Source organism: Dipodomys ordii, unplaced genomic scaffold (genome assembly GCF_000151885.1).
Source record: "Dipodomys ordii isolate 6190 unplaced genomic scaffold, Dord_2.0 Scaffold92, whole genome shotgun sequence".
Lineage (NCBI taxonomy): Eukaryota > Metazoa > Chordata > Mammalia > Rodentia > Heteromyidae > Dipodomys > Dipodomys ordii.
This window is the reverse complement of record NW_012267308.1, coordinates 3999062-4010514: the sequence shown is the minus strand read 5'-3', so window position 1 is coordinate 4010514 and position 11453 is coordinate 3999062. Positions and strand designations below refer to the sequence as shown.

General features: G+C 60.3%; 2 protein-coding genes across 2 annotated transcripts in view; one reads left to right on the top strand and one right to left on the bottom strand.

Annotated features, from left to right (window-relative positions):
• Positions 1–529: 529 nt before the first annotated feature.
• Positions 530–5242, top strand: LOC105993047 (inactive serine/threonine-protein kinase TEX14-like). Its single transcript, XM_013026180.1, has 15 exons — positions 530–696; positions 1166–1280; positions 1987–2152; positions 2237–2391; positions 2470–2530; positions 2606–2730; positions 2818–2910; positions 3094–3429; positions 3515–3672; positions 3753–3946; positions 4029–4098; positions 4186–4250; positions 4338–4856; positions 4943–4992; positions 5080–5242. Exons 1-15 carry the CDS (start codon positions 606–608, stop codon positions 5177–5179), a joined length of 2298 nt encoding a protein of 765 aa, XP_012881634.1. The 5' UTR covers positions 530–605; the 3' UTR covers positions 5180–5242.
• Positions 5243–5352: 110 nt separating this feature from the next.
• Arhgap33 (Rho GTPase activating protein 33) overlaps positions 5353–11453 on the bottom strand; it is an 18984-nt gene continuing 12883 nt past the window's right edge. Inside the window, exons 15-20 of the mRNA XM_013026283.1 lie at positions 9959–10104; positions 9165–9318; positions 8936–9081; positions 8786–8860; positions 7104–7754; positions 5353–6973 (exon numbers count right to left, since the gene is read on the bottom strand). Coding sequence (XP_012881737.1) covers positions 5721–6973; positions 7104–7754; positions 8786–8860; positions 8936–9081; positions 9165–9318; positions 9959–10104 — 2425 coding nt within the window. The 3' untranslated portion in view covers positions 5353–5720. The remainder of the gene's footprint in view (positions 6974–7103; positions 7755–8785; positions 8861–8935; positions 9082–9164; positions 9319–9958; positions 10105–11453) is intronic.

Genomic DNA, 11453 nt, shown 5'->3' with positions numbered 1-11453 from the left:
AGACCTGCCTCTCAGCTCCAGGGCCCGCCTCTCACACCCTTTGGCCCCGCCCACAGACCTGCCTCTCAGCTCCAGGGCCCGCCTCTCACACCCTTCAGGCCACGCCCATAAACCTGCCTCTCAGTCCCAGGCCCCGCCCTCATGTCCGCCTCTCACACCTTTCAGGCTCCGCCCTCAGGCCCTGCTCCTCACATCCGTGGGTGAGGCTCTTCCACCTGGCCGTGGACCCTACTTAGGTTCTATCTTGCCCTCAAAGCCCTTTAACATCCTTGCCTGCCCTGCCCCAGCCCCCAGTCCCCTCAGCCCCTAGATTTCCTTCAATCCCTTTCAGCTGTCTCCCGTTGACCCCTGACCATCTGGTCCAGAACTTTCCCTCCTTGCCCCAAGCCTACTTCTGTTCCCATCCAGACGCACCTTCCTTCCCAGCAGACCCACTTGAACCCCCTTCCCACCCACCCTGCCCCTCCCCTCCGTCAGCTAGGGACCGGATTGTCTCCGCCCCCAGGTCCAGCGCTCATGAGGGCCCCTAGCTGACACCCCCCACCCCCCGGAGCTAAGTCAGCAGCCTGCACAGGCCCTGGAGCTTCCCTGTGGAGCTGGGCTCCATGCGCGATCCGGATGCCCAGGTGAGCCGGCTGCATCGCCTGGCTGTGGCCAGGTACACCAGCTGGGGCCTGGCCAGACTCCTGCGAAGAGGTGAGAGGGGACGCTTAAGAAGAGGTGGGGGGGGATGCCTGTTGGGGAGGGACCAAGGGGCAGCCTCACTGGGCTATCCAGGGCACCGGACTGTGTGCCAGGCTCTGTGGTCTCAGCTGGGGATTCAAGGAGGGAGGACTCTGGGCTCCAGATGGTTAGATGAGACCCCTGGAGGGGTGACACTGCACTTGTGTCTTACACTATGAGAGCCAAGCAGAAAGCTAGGACGAGAGCTTGGTGAGATGCAGTGTTGGAAAATCTTGGTAAAATGCTGAGCTTGTTTTTCTCGGTGGACTTCCTGGAGGACTGGGGTCCCAGGACACTGAGATGACATGGCATGTAAGGGTCAAGGGTCCCCTAGTCAAGGAGGGATTCTGGAGACTAGGAATTGGGCAAGCGCTTCCCTAAAGGCCCCTACGAGCTCCTCCCCAGGAGGACAGAGCCAGCCTGAAGCCTGGCCACCTGTCAGTTGTCCAGGTGGATGGAGAGAACTCCCAGGGGCAGACAGCACTCTTTCTCTCGGCTCTGCTGGGCCGATGCTCTGCTGTGCGACTCCTGCTGGACTTTGGTGCCAACCCCAATCAGTGAGTAGACAGACCTCGGGGTCCCCATTCTCCTAGTGCCAAACGCCCCTAAATATCCCTGCCCTACAAGCTAACTCCTCCTACCCAGCCATTCTTTCCATTTTCCTGGTGCCCTCCGGGCTCACTGCCAGCCTCTCATCCTCCAACACCCCATTCATGCCCCGTGCCAGTGGCTCATGCCTGTCATCCTAGCTACTCAGGAGGCTGGGAGCTGAGGATCAAGGTTCAAAGCCAGACCAGACAGGAAAGTCCATGAGACTCTTTATCTCTAGTTAGCCAGCACAAAGCTAGTAGTGGAGGTTTGGCTCAGGAGAGTGCCAGCCTTGAATGAAAAAGCCAAGCGAGGGCTGGGAAGGTGGCTCAGTGGTAGAGTACTTGCCTTGCATGCATGAGGACCTGGGTTCGATTCCTCAGCACCACATAAACAGAAAAAGCGGGAAGTGGCGCTGTGGCTTAAGTGGTAGAGCTGAATAGCTGAAGGACAGTGCCCAGGTCCAGGGTTCAGGTACGTGTGCACGTGCACATGCATACACACACACACACACACACACACACACACATATTCATCCTATAGGGCTCCCATCCTCTAAGGCTACCTATGCTGCTAACAGATCTCCTCTACCCCCAGAGCTCCACCCTATCGCTTTTTGTCCCTATTCTGACGACATTTCATCTGTTCCCACCACTCCTGTTTCTTTTGCCCCAGCCGCTGTGTGGATGGCAGCACACCCGTGCACGCGGGTGCCTTCTCTGGCCGCAGTGCAGTGATGCTGTGCCTGCTGCAGGCGGGTGGTGACCTGCGTCTGCATGACCGGCAGGGTCGCACGCCCCAAGATTGGGCTGAGCAGGGTGGTGCAAAGCACAGCTGGAAGGTGAGCAGAGATCTGGGGTTCTGGGGGAGAGGGGGATCTTGAGGCTAATGCCTGCACCCAGCCTCACCCACATACCCCATCCAGGTGCTGGAGCTGTTGGAGCTGTGCCGAGACCACATGGCAGCTCTGGTGCAGGGCAGGGCATTGGCATCTAATGCAATCCTGGGTCAGCTGCAGGCCTGCTCTGGGCGTGGTCTGTGTGGCGCCCTGTGCTCACTGCCAGGATTACAGGCAGACAGGTAACAGCCCCCACCCTGGAGCCCACCTGCCCACCGCCTCCCACCATTCCCATCTATTCACAGTGCCCATTACCCCAGGACACTGAGACCAGGACACATTAGCAGATCCCCTCAAGCCTCAGTCCTGGGGTTTGGCCAGGTAAGTAGAAGAGGTTTTGGGGAGCAGGGGTTACCTGTCTTTTTAGTGCCTCATGGCCTTGCTCTCCACCCCCAGCTGAGCAGCCTGCGGCCCCTGGCACTAGCAATGGGCATTCCCCTGGTGGACGCCCAGGAGCTGCTGCCAGCCCAGGGTGAGCCAGACTACACCTACGAGAACAGCTCCTGCACTCTCATGACCAAGTGAGAGCCCCCCCCGTGCCCCCGCAGGGTCCCATGCCCGCTCTCCCCTCCCCTCCAACCCACCCTCTCCCACTGCGTCTTCTCCAGCCTCCTCTGGAGGGGCCACCCCATGACCGTGCGTCAGTTGAAGCCCCCAGAAACCCAGCCTGACGTGCTGCTAGCTGACCTCCAGTGCTGCAGGTACCCCATCCCAGCTTCCCCTGCCCAGCCTCTTGCAGCCGCCATGGTGATGTTTGGTGTCCAGCTCAGGGCCAGCTGGGTGGGAGCAGTCCCTCCTTCCCACTGGCGAAGTGAGGGCCAGTTCTGTGCTGGGGAGGGAAGGGTACCCCGGGCTGGTGAGTGGTCTGCTCTGCTCCCACCCAGTGCCCTGCACCATCCCAGCCTGCTGCTGCTGCTGGCCCTGAGCCTCTCGGCAGACCTGTCAGGGCTGTGCCTCCTCTTCGAGCCCGTGTGCCTGGGCTCCCTCTATGTTGTGTTGCACCAGCCAAGATCAAGTGAGCAAAGATGGCAGCCTGGGTCAGACCTGCAGCCCGGGCCCCTGCTGCTGCAAGTTCTGGAGGCCCTGCTGTTCCTGCAGGCCCGCCGCTGGGCCCATGGCGGCCTCAGCTCCCACGCTGTACAGCTGGTGCGGCCAGGGCTGGCAAAGGTGGGCAATCTGGAGCATGGGCGCCCTCTGCACCCATCCTGGCTACATCTCAGGTGAGAGCCTGCCCGCCTGTCTGCCCACCCTTGGCCCTTCCCCACCCAGCAGCCCCTAACTCACTAAGCAACTTGGATTTCATAGGTCACAACATGGCTACCTTCCCGGAGGCCCGGGGCCGGGGCCTCCCCCACCTCCTGAACTGTACCCATGGCTGCCCCTCGAGCTGATCCATAGCGATGTACCTGCTGCCACCTCAGACCTCTACAGCTTCTGCATTCTGACCCAGGAGGTCTTCACTGGTCAGTGAGTGCCTCTACCCCGCTGCCTCTCCCCAGCAGCACCCCAGAGGTGCAGGTCCCCCAATACTGCTTCCTCACAGGACAGCTACCCTGGGCTGGGAGAGCGGGTCTGGAAGTGAAGGCTAAACTGGAGGCTGGTGAGAGCCCAGGCCTGGACCCCCTGGTACCAGCCCCCTACCAGGCCATGGTTGAGGCCGGGCTGGGCCTCAGACCTGCTGACCGCTGGGGCAGTTTGCAAAGTACCCGCTACCTGCTGCGGAAGGCCATAGCCCAGGTACAGGAGGGCAGCAGGAGGTAGGGGCTGTCACAGAGGCCCAGCGTGGCCTGTGTCCTCACACCCAGCCTCCTCCTCACAGGATGTAGCCCCTGAGGTCAGCTCCCCCAGGAAGTGGACAGTGTCCCCTGGATCTCCATGCTGCCCACCAGGTGGGGGGGCAAGGACGTGTGATGCCGGGTGCTGGGCACAGCTGAACTGGGCCTGCCCATGCCCACCAAACTGATCCATCTCCCCAGAGAACCTGTACTTTGAGACAGTGCCCAAAGCCAGGCTGGTGCCCCAAGGCCTTGTCCCACCCCAGGTAGGAGCCAGGGGAAGGATCTGGATGCCTAGGGGTGGTGGGGTGCACCTTGGCACTCTGTGCCAGCTCTCCCATTGTCCTCTGCAGGCGCTGGACACTCCTGAGTTCTCAGATCACAGTGGGGGCCTGGCGGTCACAGACTGGGACTCAGGCAGCAGCCTGACTCTAAGCAGCGGATGCAGTCTCAATGCCAGCGTTCACACAGACTCCAGCCAGGGCCCTACAGCCCTCGTCAGCCCACGCTGCTGCCAGGGCCCCAGCCCCACCATGTGGGCACCCCGGTGCCTGCTGTCATGGGTGACTTCTGACCCCAGGGGTCCCCTGACCAGAGACCCCCTCAGGGACTCTCCTCCCTCACTAACCTGTGTACTCAGCCACCCCTGCCCCCTCCAGGGCCCGGCCCTGCCCTGCTGTTCTCAGGCCACCGCCGTTAACTGGTGGGGATGCCCGGCTCTGTGGAACAGTTTGGCCGAAAGTTCTCAGTCAGGATGTGAGTTCTGCCGGGGCTGCTGCTGCACGCTCAGCGCCGACACGCAGGTCCCCCAGCCCCATGAGCCCACCCTGCCTGCTGACCCTCAGGAAGGCTGTCCACACCCCGTGGGGCAGGTAAAGCCAAGGACCCTGACCCATCCTGGGCCCCCACCTCCCCTCCCAGGGCACCGGATGCCTGCTCCGGCCTTTCTCTCTCACAGGCGCCCAGCACTGAGCCAATGGGAGGAGGCTCCTCCTCCAGCCTGCAGAAGTGAGTGGGGGAGGCCCCAGTGGAGAATCCCTGGGCTGGCCCTCATCCCTAAGGTATGCCCAGTTCTCCTTGGCCTCTGCACTCCAGGACGGACCTGCTGGACGAGAGCCTGACGGAGCTGCCCTGCCGATGCCTCTTGGGAGATCAGCCCAGCCTTGGTGCCACAACCCCTGGTTCAGATTCCTAGGGTACCCATGATATTGCCCCTGGAACCTTCCAGAAGGGGACAAGCCCCACCCCCATACCTGTCTCAAATGAAAGAAAGCCACAAAGCCGCCCTGTCTGCTTCCTCCTTCATGAATCTAACCCCAACAGCCACGTTTCCACCATTTTATTCATTAGTGGGGTCAGATGGTTTAGAGGGGCACATGGGGGAGAGGTGGGCAGCCCCCATCCCCGTGCACAGGTCAGGGCAGGTTGGGGGGCTTCTGGAGAGAGAGAGAGAGGACTGGGTGTCAGCCTAGCCCTCTTTCAGATTTGTGCGAGGGCCCCCAGAAGGGAGGGGAGAGGGAGGGGCGTGCTCTGCAGCCCAGCATGGGGGGGAAGAGGCTATGATTTTAGTTAGAGACCCACATCAGAAACAAGTTACAAAGTTAGAAAGTTGGGGGATAGGTGGAGGCTTAGAAAATACAAAACAAGGGATTGGGCTGGGCCAGGGCAAAGGGGAACCAGGGGAGGGAGGGGGAGGGGAAGGGAGGGCAGAGCAGAGCAGAGTCCTCAGTCCTAGCTCAACAGTAGCTTCGAGTCTGGCCCTCTGACTGGAGGGACCAGCTGGGAGTGGGGTAAGGGGGTGGGGGGCCAGCCCCCTCCCCTCTCTGCCCCCCATTTCTATATAAAGACCCTCGGTGGTGCTCCCCTCCCCTCCCATAGGCTGGTGGGGCTGCTCTGTAGAGCAGGAGAGGTTCTGGAGGGCCCCAGGGTCCAGGCATCCTATGAGGGGTTCGGGGGCCCCAGGGTACCCGCTGTTTCTGGGGGAGGCGGGGGGCTGGGAGCCCAGGGTCTGACCGGCTTCGGGGGTGGGCAGGAGGGGAGGAGGAGCAGGAAGAGTCAGGGGAAGGACCCCTGGGCCCTGGAGCTAGGTTGACATAGAGGGGCTCAGGATGGTTGGGGCGCCGAGCAGAGTGCTGGGGGGCTGAGTGGCTAAGGTGGTCAGGCGGAAAGCAGGAAGGGGATGATGGGTAGTTGAGCAGAAAGTCGGGGGACCTGTGGAGTGGTGGTGATTGGCCAAGCATACCATATGAGGCATTGAGCCTATCTGGGGGCATGGAGCGAAAGGGGCTCCAGCACCGGTAGGGGGACCCCTCACTAGCGCCCCCTATCTCATAGTACAGGTTATCTCCCCTGTCAAGCGGTATTGGGGGGCCGAGGGAGTTCCTCCAGGCGGGGGCTGGGGAGCTGGGCTGGAAGGATGGAGGACCCAAGGGATACAAGCCTGGTTTGGGGACCCCAAAGAAGGGTGGCAGGCACTCCCGGGGGGGTGAGGAGAAGAAACCAGGGGCTGGGGCCTGCGAGGGGATGGAACATGGGGACTGGGCTGTGGCCTCTGGGGCCTCTCTGTATCCCCCGCCTGCCCTGAGCTGGGCACTGACCTGCGCAGGGCCTTTGAGCCCCCTCCGGGAGGTCCCCAGGGGCCTCTGGCTCCTCACCAGGCTCCCATCGCTTTGTTGCCTGGGTAGGTAGGATGGGGGTCCTGGGGCCCATACCCCCGGGTGGGCTAGGGAGTGAGGGAGTGGCCCACTCCCTGGGGTCCCCACGGGCTCCCCGCCTACCTCGAGGGACAGTGAGCGGCGGAAAGGGGAGCGGGGAGCAGGTGGGGTGACCCCGTGCTCTTGCTGGCTCTGTTGCTCGGCTACCTGCTGAGCCCGCTCAGCCAGAGCCAGGGCCATGAGACGAGCTGGGTTCTTGGGGGGCGGGGGTGGGGCTCCTCCAGGGCGCAGGAGGGCCAGGGGTGGGGGCAGCAATGGTGACTCCATTCCAGGTCCTACAGAGAAAGAAATGGGAGTGGGCGGGGGCTGGGGTGGCCTGGGGTTGGGTGAGGTGGGGGGGGGGGGGCGGGGGTGGAGAAGAACCTAGAACAGGTGATGCCGGGGGGGGGGAGAAACAGGACTCACCATGCTGGGCCTGGGCTCCCCGGGAGGCTGGCAGTGTCACCTTGCTGCCCACTTCCTGTTGGCAGGTGTCACTCAGCAGCAAGGGGACGATGTGGGGATGCAGGCCCGGGCCAGGACTGAGAGCTGGTGTTGGGGAGACTGAGGCAGGGGTCCCCCCAGCCCCCAGCAGTTCCAGGACAGCAGGTGGCACTGATACAGCCAGGGGCTCAGAGATGTCCAGGGCAGCAGGGGAAGCAGGGTTGGTGGGCCCGTGGGGTGAGAGGGTCTGAGGGGTCGGTCGTGGTGGGAAGGCAGAGGCAGGGGCTGGGGGAGCCGGACTGGCAGGAGGTGCAGGGTCCCCCGGGGTGGGGCTGCTGCAGCGAAAGGTAAGGGGATCGAAGTCCAGTCCCCGAAGCCCCTCCAGGCAGCGGGGCGGGCTGAAGTCCAGTTCATCCCCATCATCTAACCAGGCTGAGGTGCGATGTGAGGGGGACCCAGAGAGGGGCCCCAGGCCAGCAGTGGAGGACTCCGAGGAGGAAGAGGAGGAGGAGGAGGAGGATGAAGAGGAGGAGGAAGAGGATAGGCTCTCGCAGGAGCCAGCAGGTGCTGGACCCACCGGAAAAGCATCGCTGCTGGAGTGGGGTCGCCGCAGCCTGTGGAGCCTCTGCAGGCCTAGAAAGAATGGAAGCAGCGAGGGGTCCAGCTGTATACATGCGTGCCCCAGTGACACTGGACCCAGCTCCACAGAATAGCCAGGAAGTGGCAAGAGGCCAGGTCCTGGGGGGCCATGGAGGCCGAGAATCAGAAAGGTAGAGCCAACTCATGGAGAGAAGGCAATGTCACAAAACGTCACACACACACAAAAAGTTAACCTTGCAAGCAGAGTACTGGTGGCTCACATCTGTAATCCTAACTACTCAGAAGGCTGAGATCCAAGGACCATGGTTCAAAGCCAGCCTGAGCAGGAAAGTCCGTGAGACTCTTATCTCCAAAGAACCACCAGAAAATTGGAAGTGGCGCTGTGGCTCAAAGTGGTAGAGTGCTAGCCTTGAGGGGAAAAGCTCAGGGACAGTGCCTATGCCCCAAGTTCAAGTCCCATGACTGACCAAGAAAAAAAAAAGACACCTTGCAAAGACTTTGCAAAGCATGCAGGACTTGCACACTTGCTTATGGCAGCACATGCTTAGAATGAGAATGATGACCATTCAATGAGAGGAAGTCTCTGTTGGGGGCAGCAAGCATGAGCAGCTCAGGGAAGGTAGTAAGACTCTTGTAGTTTGCCTAGGGAGTTTGTGGGTGCTTATAATTTTTTTTTCCAAAAGAGAGAAATACACAAGGGCCCTGTATGAGTAAAGTATGTAGTGGATCATCTGCATTTAAATCCAGATTTTAAAAATCCCCTTTTCAATCTGAAATAATACTTAAAGGCAAAAATATCCAGACACGGTGGCTCACACCTGTCATCCTAGCTACTGAGGAGGCTGAGATCTAAGGATCACAGTTTGAAGCCAGCCCAGGCAGGAAAGTCCTTGAGACTGTAATGAACCACCCAAAAACTAGAAGTGGAGCTTGGCTCAAAGTGGTAGAGCGCTAGACTTGAGCACAAAGAGACTCAGGGACAGCACCCAGGCCCTGAGTTCAAGCTCCAGGACTAGGAAAAAAAAAAGGCAAAAGTAAGTCCCAGTTCCTCCCTGTGTGCTTACCAGCCCCGCTGGCCTGGGAGGACAGAGACTCCTCGCTCTTGGCAGATCTCAGGGTGACGGTGTCTGGATGGGTGCCTGGAGGAAGAGGCGGCAGAGGTAGGAGGGCCAGCCTCAGACCCCTCCCACCACCCAGATCCCACGGCCTCTGACCTGAAGGCTGCGGTGGGGCTCTGGTGCCCCCCAGCCAGGGCAGAGGCTTCTTTCGGGGTACACTGGGGCCGCGGCCCAGAGCAAAGAACGTCTTCCAGCTGCTGCTTCCCGGCTTCCGCTGTTTCTCCCCTCTCTCCCTTTTCCGCCTGGGGTTCAGGGTGGAATGGGGGTGAGTCTGAGGGAGTGGGGCCTCCAGGCCTCCTCCCTCCTCCCACAGCATCCCACTCACCTTTCCACGGGGGAAGACCGAGGCTTGGGGGCTGTGGGCTCAGTGGGTGTTCCCAGGCGGCCCTGGGTACGAGCCTGGGCTTCCTCCAGCGTCAGCAGGCGAGTGGAGGGGCCACTCCCCGCCAGGGACTTAGGCCTGGGGAGGAGGCAGCGACCTGGGGAGGTTGGGAAGGGGACAGCTGTCAGCATCGCAGGCCACTTGGGGCCACAGGCAAAGCCAAGCGCCACAGCCCAAGCCCCGGCCCCGCAGCGTGCCCACCCGGGCTGGCAAGGCAGGGGGCCAGGGTGGATCAGGCGGGGAATGGGGGGCAGCAGGCAGGTGAGGAGGAGGAAGGTGAGGCAGAACGAGCCGATGAAGAGGCAGCTCCCAGCAGCCAGCGAGGGTGGTGGCTCTGGTCAGTTACCTCGGGCCAGAGGCCCCTCCGACGAGCTGAGTCCTGATTGGGCTGGGGTCCCGGGCAGGGCAGGGAATCTGGGCGGGGCTGGGGTGGGGTCAAGTCTGGGGACCTCCCACTTCCTCCCAGATGGACCCAGGGCCCCAAGCGCCCCCAGGATCTAGAAAGGGTGAAGGAAGAACGGCGTCCTGGCCAAGAAGTGGGGATCCTGAGCGTAGGAGCTGAAATGAGAAGGAGGGGGGGCGCGGGGAGGGATGGGCCGGGGCGGGATCCTCAAGGGGCCAAGAAGGAGTCCAGCTTCAGTGGCGTAAGGGTAGGGCCAGAAGCCCACCTGCCCGCCCACTGCAGCCCTAACATTCAGGGACAGTAGCCAGGATGAGCGGGGAGGGGACACCCATACCTGCAGGGTCCAGGCCGGCAGAGGTGAAGGTGTCACTGAACAGAACCTCCACGTGGGTGAGCAAGAATTCCACCACCACCGACTGCACTCGAACCTCTCGAAAAGCTGCTGCTCCGCCCAGCCCCACCGACTCCAGCTCCATGGACCTGGAGGCCAGAACAGGGGCATCCACCACCCCTTCAGCTTGGGCCATGGTTTGCCAGTATGGAGGTAGCAGTGGGAGGATGGCTGTCAACACCCACCTCTGCCCTTCTCAAAGCCATCACATCCAGAACTGGACTTTCAGCTTCCCCCAAACCTGCTCTGTTCCCACACTTCACTTAATGCCAATCACCAGGGCTGTCCTCCATCTCACTGTCCCACACACCCGCATGTGGTCATCGAGCCCTGTCCTACCAACTATAAAATCTATCCCAATCATGCTGGATGCTGGTGGCTCACGCCTGTCATCCTCGCTACTCAGGAAGCTGGGATCTGCGGATCACTGTTGGAAGCCAGCCCAGGCAGGAAAGTCCCCATGAGACTTTTATTTTTTTTATTTTTATTTTTTTTGGTCATGGGGCCTGAACTCTGGGCCTAAGCGCTGTCCCTCAGCTCTTCAGCTCAAGGTGAGCACTCTACCACTTGAGCCACAGCGCCACTTCTGGTTTTCTGGTGATTTATTGGAGATAGAGTCTCATGGATGTTCTTACCCAGGCTGGCTTTGAACCCCCATCGTCAAGATCTCAGCCTCCTGAGTGGCTAGGATAACAGGCGTGAGCCATCGGCACCTGGCTTAAGGATCAGAGTTTGAAGCCAGACTCAGGCAGGAAAGTCCATGAGACTTTTTTTTTCTTTTTACATTTTTCTATTGTAAAAATGCTGTACAGAGGGGTTACAGTTACATGATCAAGGTAATGGGTATATTTCCTATTGAGCATTGTTGCCTCCTCCTTTGTTTTCCCCTTACCATTCCTTCCCTCCCACCTCCACAGCCATGAGACTGATCTCCAATGAACCAGCAAAAGCCAGAAATGGAGCTATGGATCAAGTAGGGGAGTACCAGCCTTGAGCAGAAAAGCTAAGCGACAGCACCCAGACTCTAAGTTCAGGTCCCAGTACTGACGAAAGTAAGAAAGAAAGAAAGAAAGAAAGAAAGAAAGAAAGAAAGAAAGAAAGAAAGAAAGAAAGAAAGAAAGAAAGAAAAGAAGGAAAGAGAGAGAGAGAGAGGGAGGGAGAGAGGAAGGGAGGGAGGGAGAGAGGGAGGGAGGAAAAGGAAGGAAGGAGAGGGAGAGAAAGAGGGAGAGAGGAAGGGAGGGAGGGAAAGAGGGAGGGAGGGAAAGGAAGGAAGGAGAGGGAGAGAAAGAGGGAGAGAGAGAGAAAGGGAGAGAGAGAGAAAGAAAGGGAGAGGGCTGGGAAGGTGGCTCAGTGGTAGAGCGCTTGCCTTGCATGCATGAGGCCCTGGGTTCGATTCCTCAGCACCAAATAAGCAAAAAAGAAAAAAACGGAAGTGGCA

What these genes read in the sequence shown, in the direction of transcription:
- LOC105993047 (XM_013026180.1), top strand. Translation starts at nt 606, where the DNA reads ATGCGCGATCCGGATGCCCAGGTGAGCCGGCTGCATCGCCTGGCTGTG. An exon ending in TGCGGAAGGCCATAGCCCAG is followed by an intron (nt 3,947 to 4,028) that starts GTACAGGAGGGC and finishes TCCTCCTCACAG; the next exon opens with GATGTAGCCCCTGAGGTCAG. An exon ending in ATCTCCATGCTGCCCACCAG is followed by an intron (nt 4,099 to 4,185) that starts GTGGGGGGGCAA and finishes CCATCTCCCCAG; the next exon opens with AGAACCTGTACTTTGAGACA.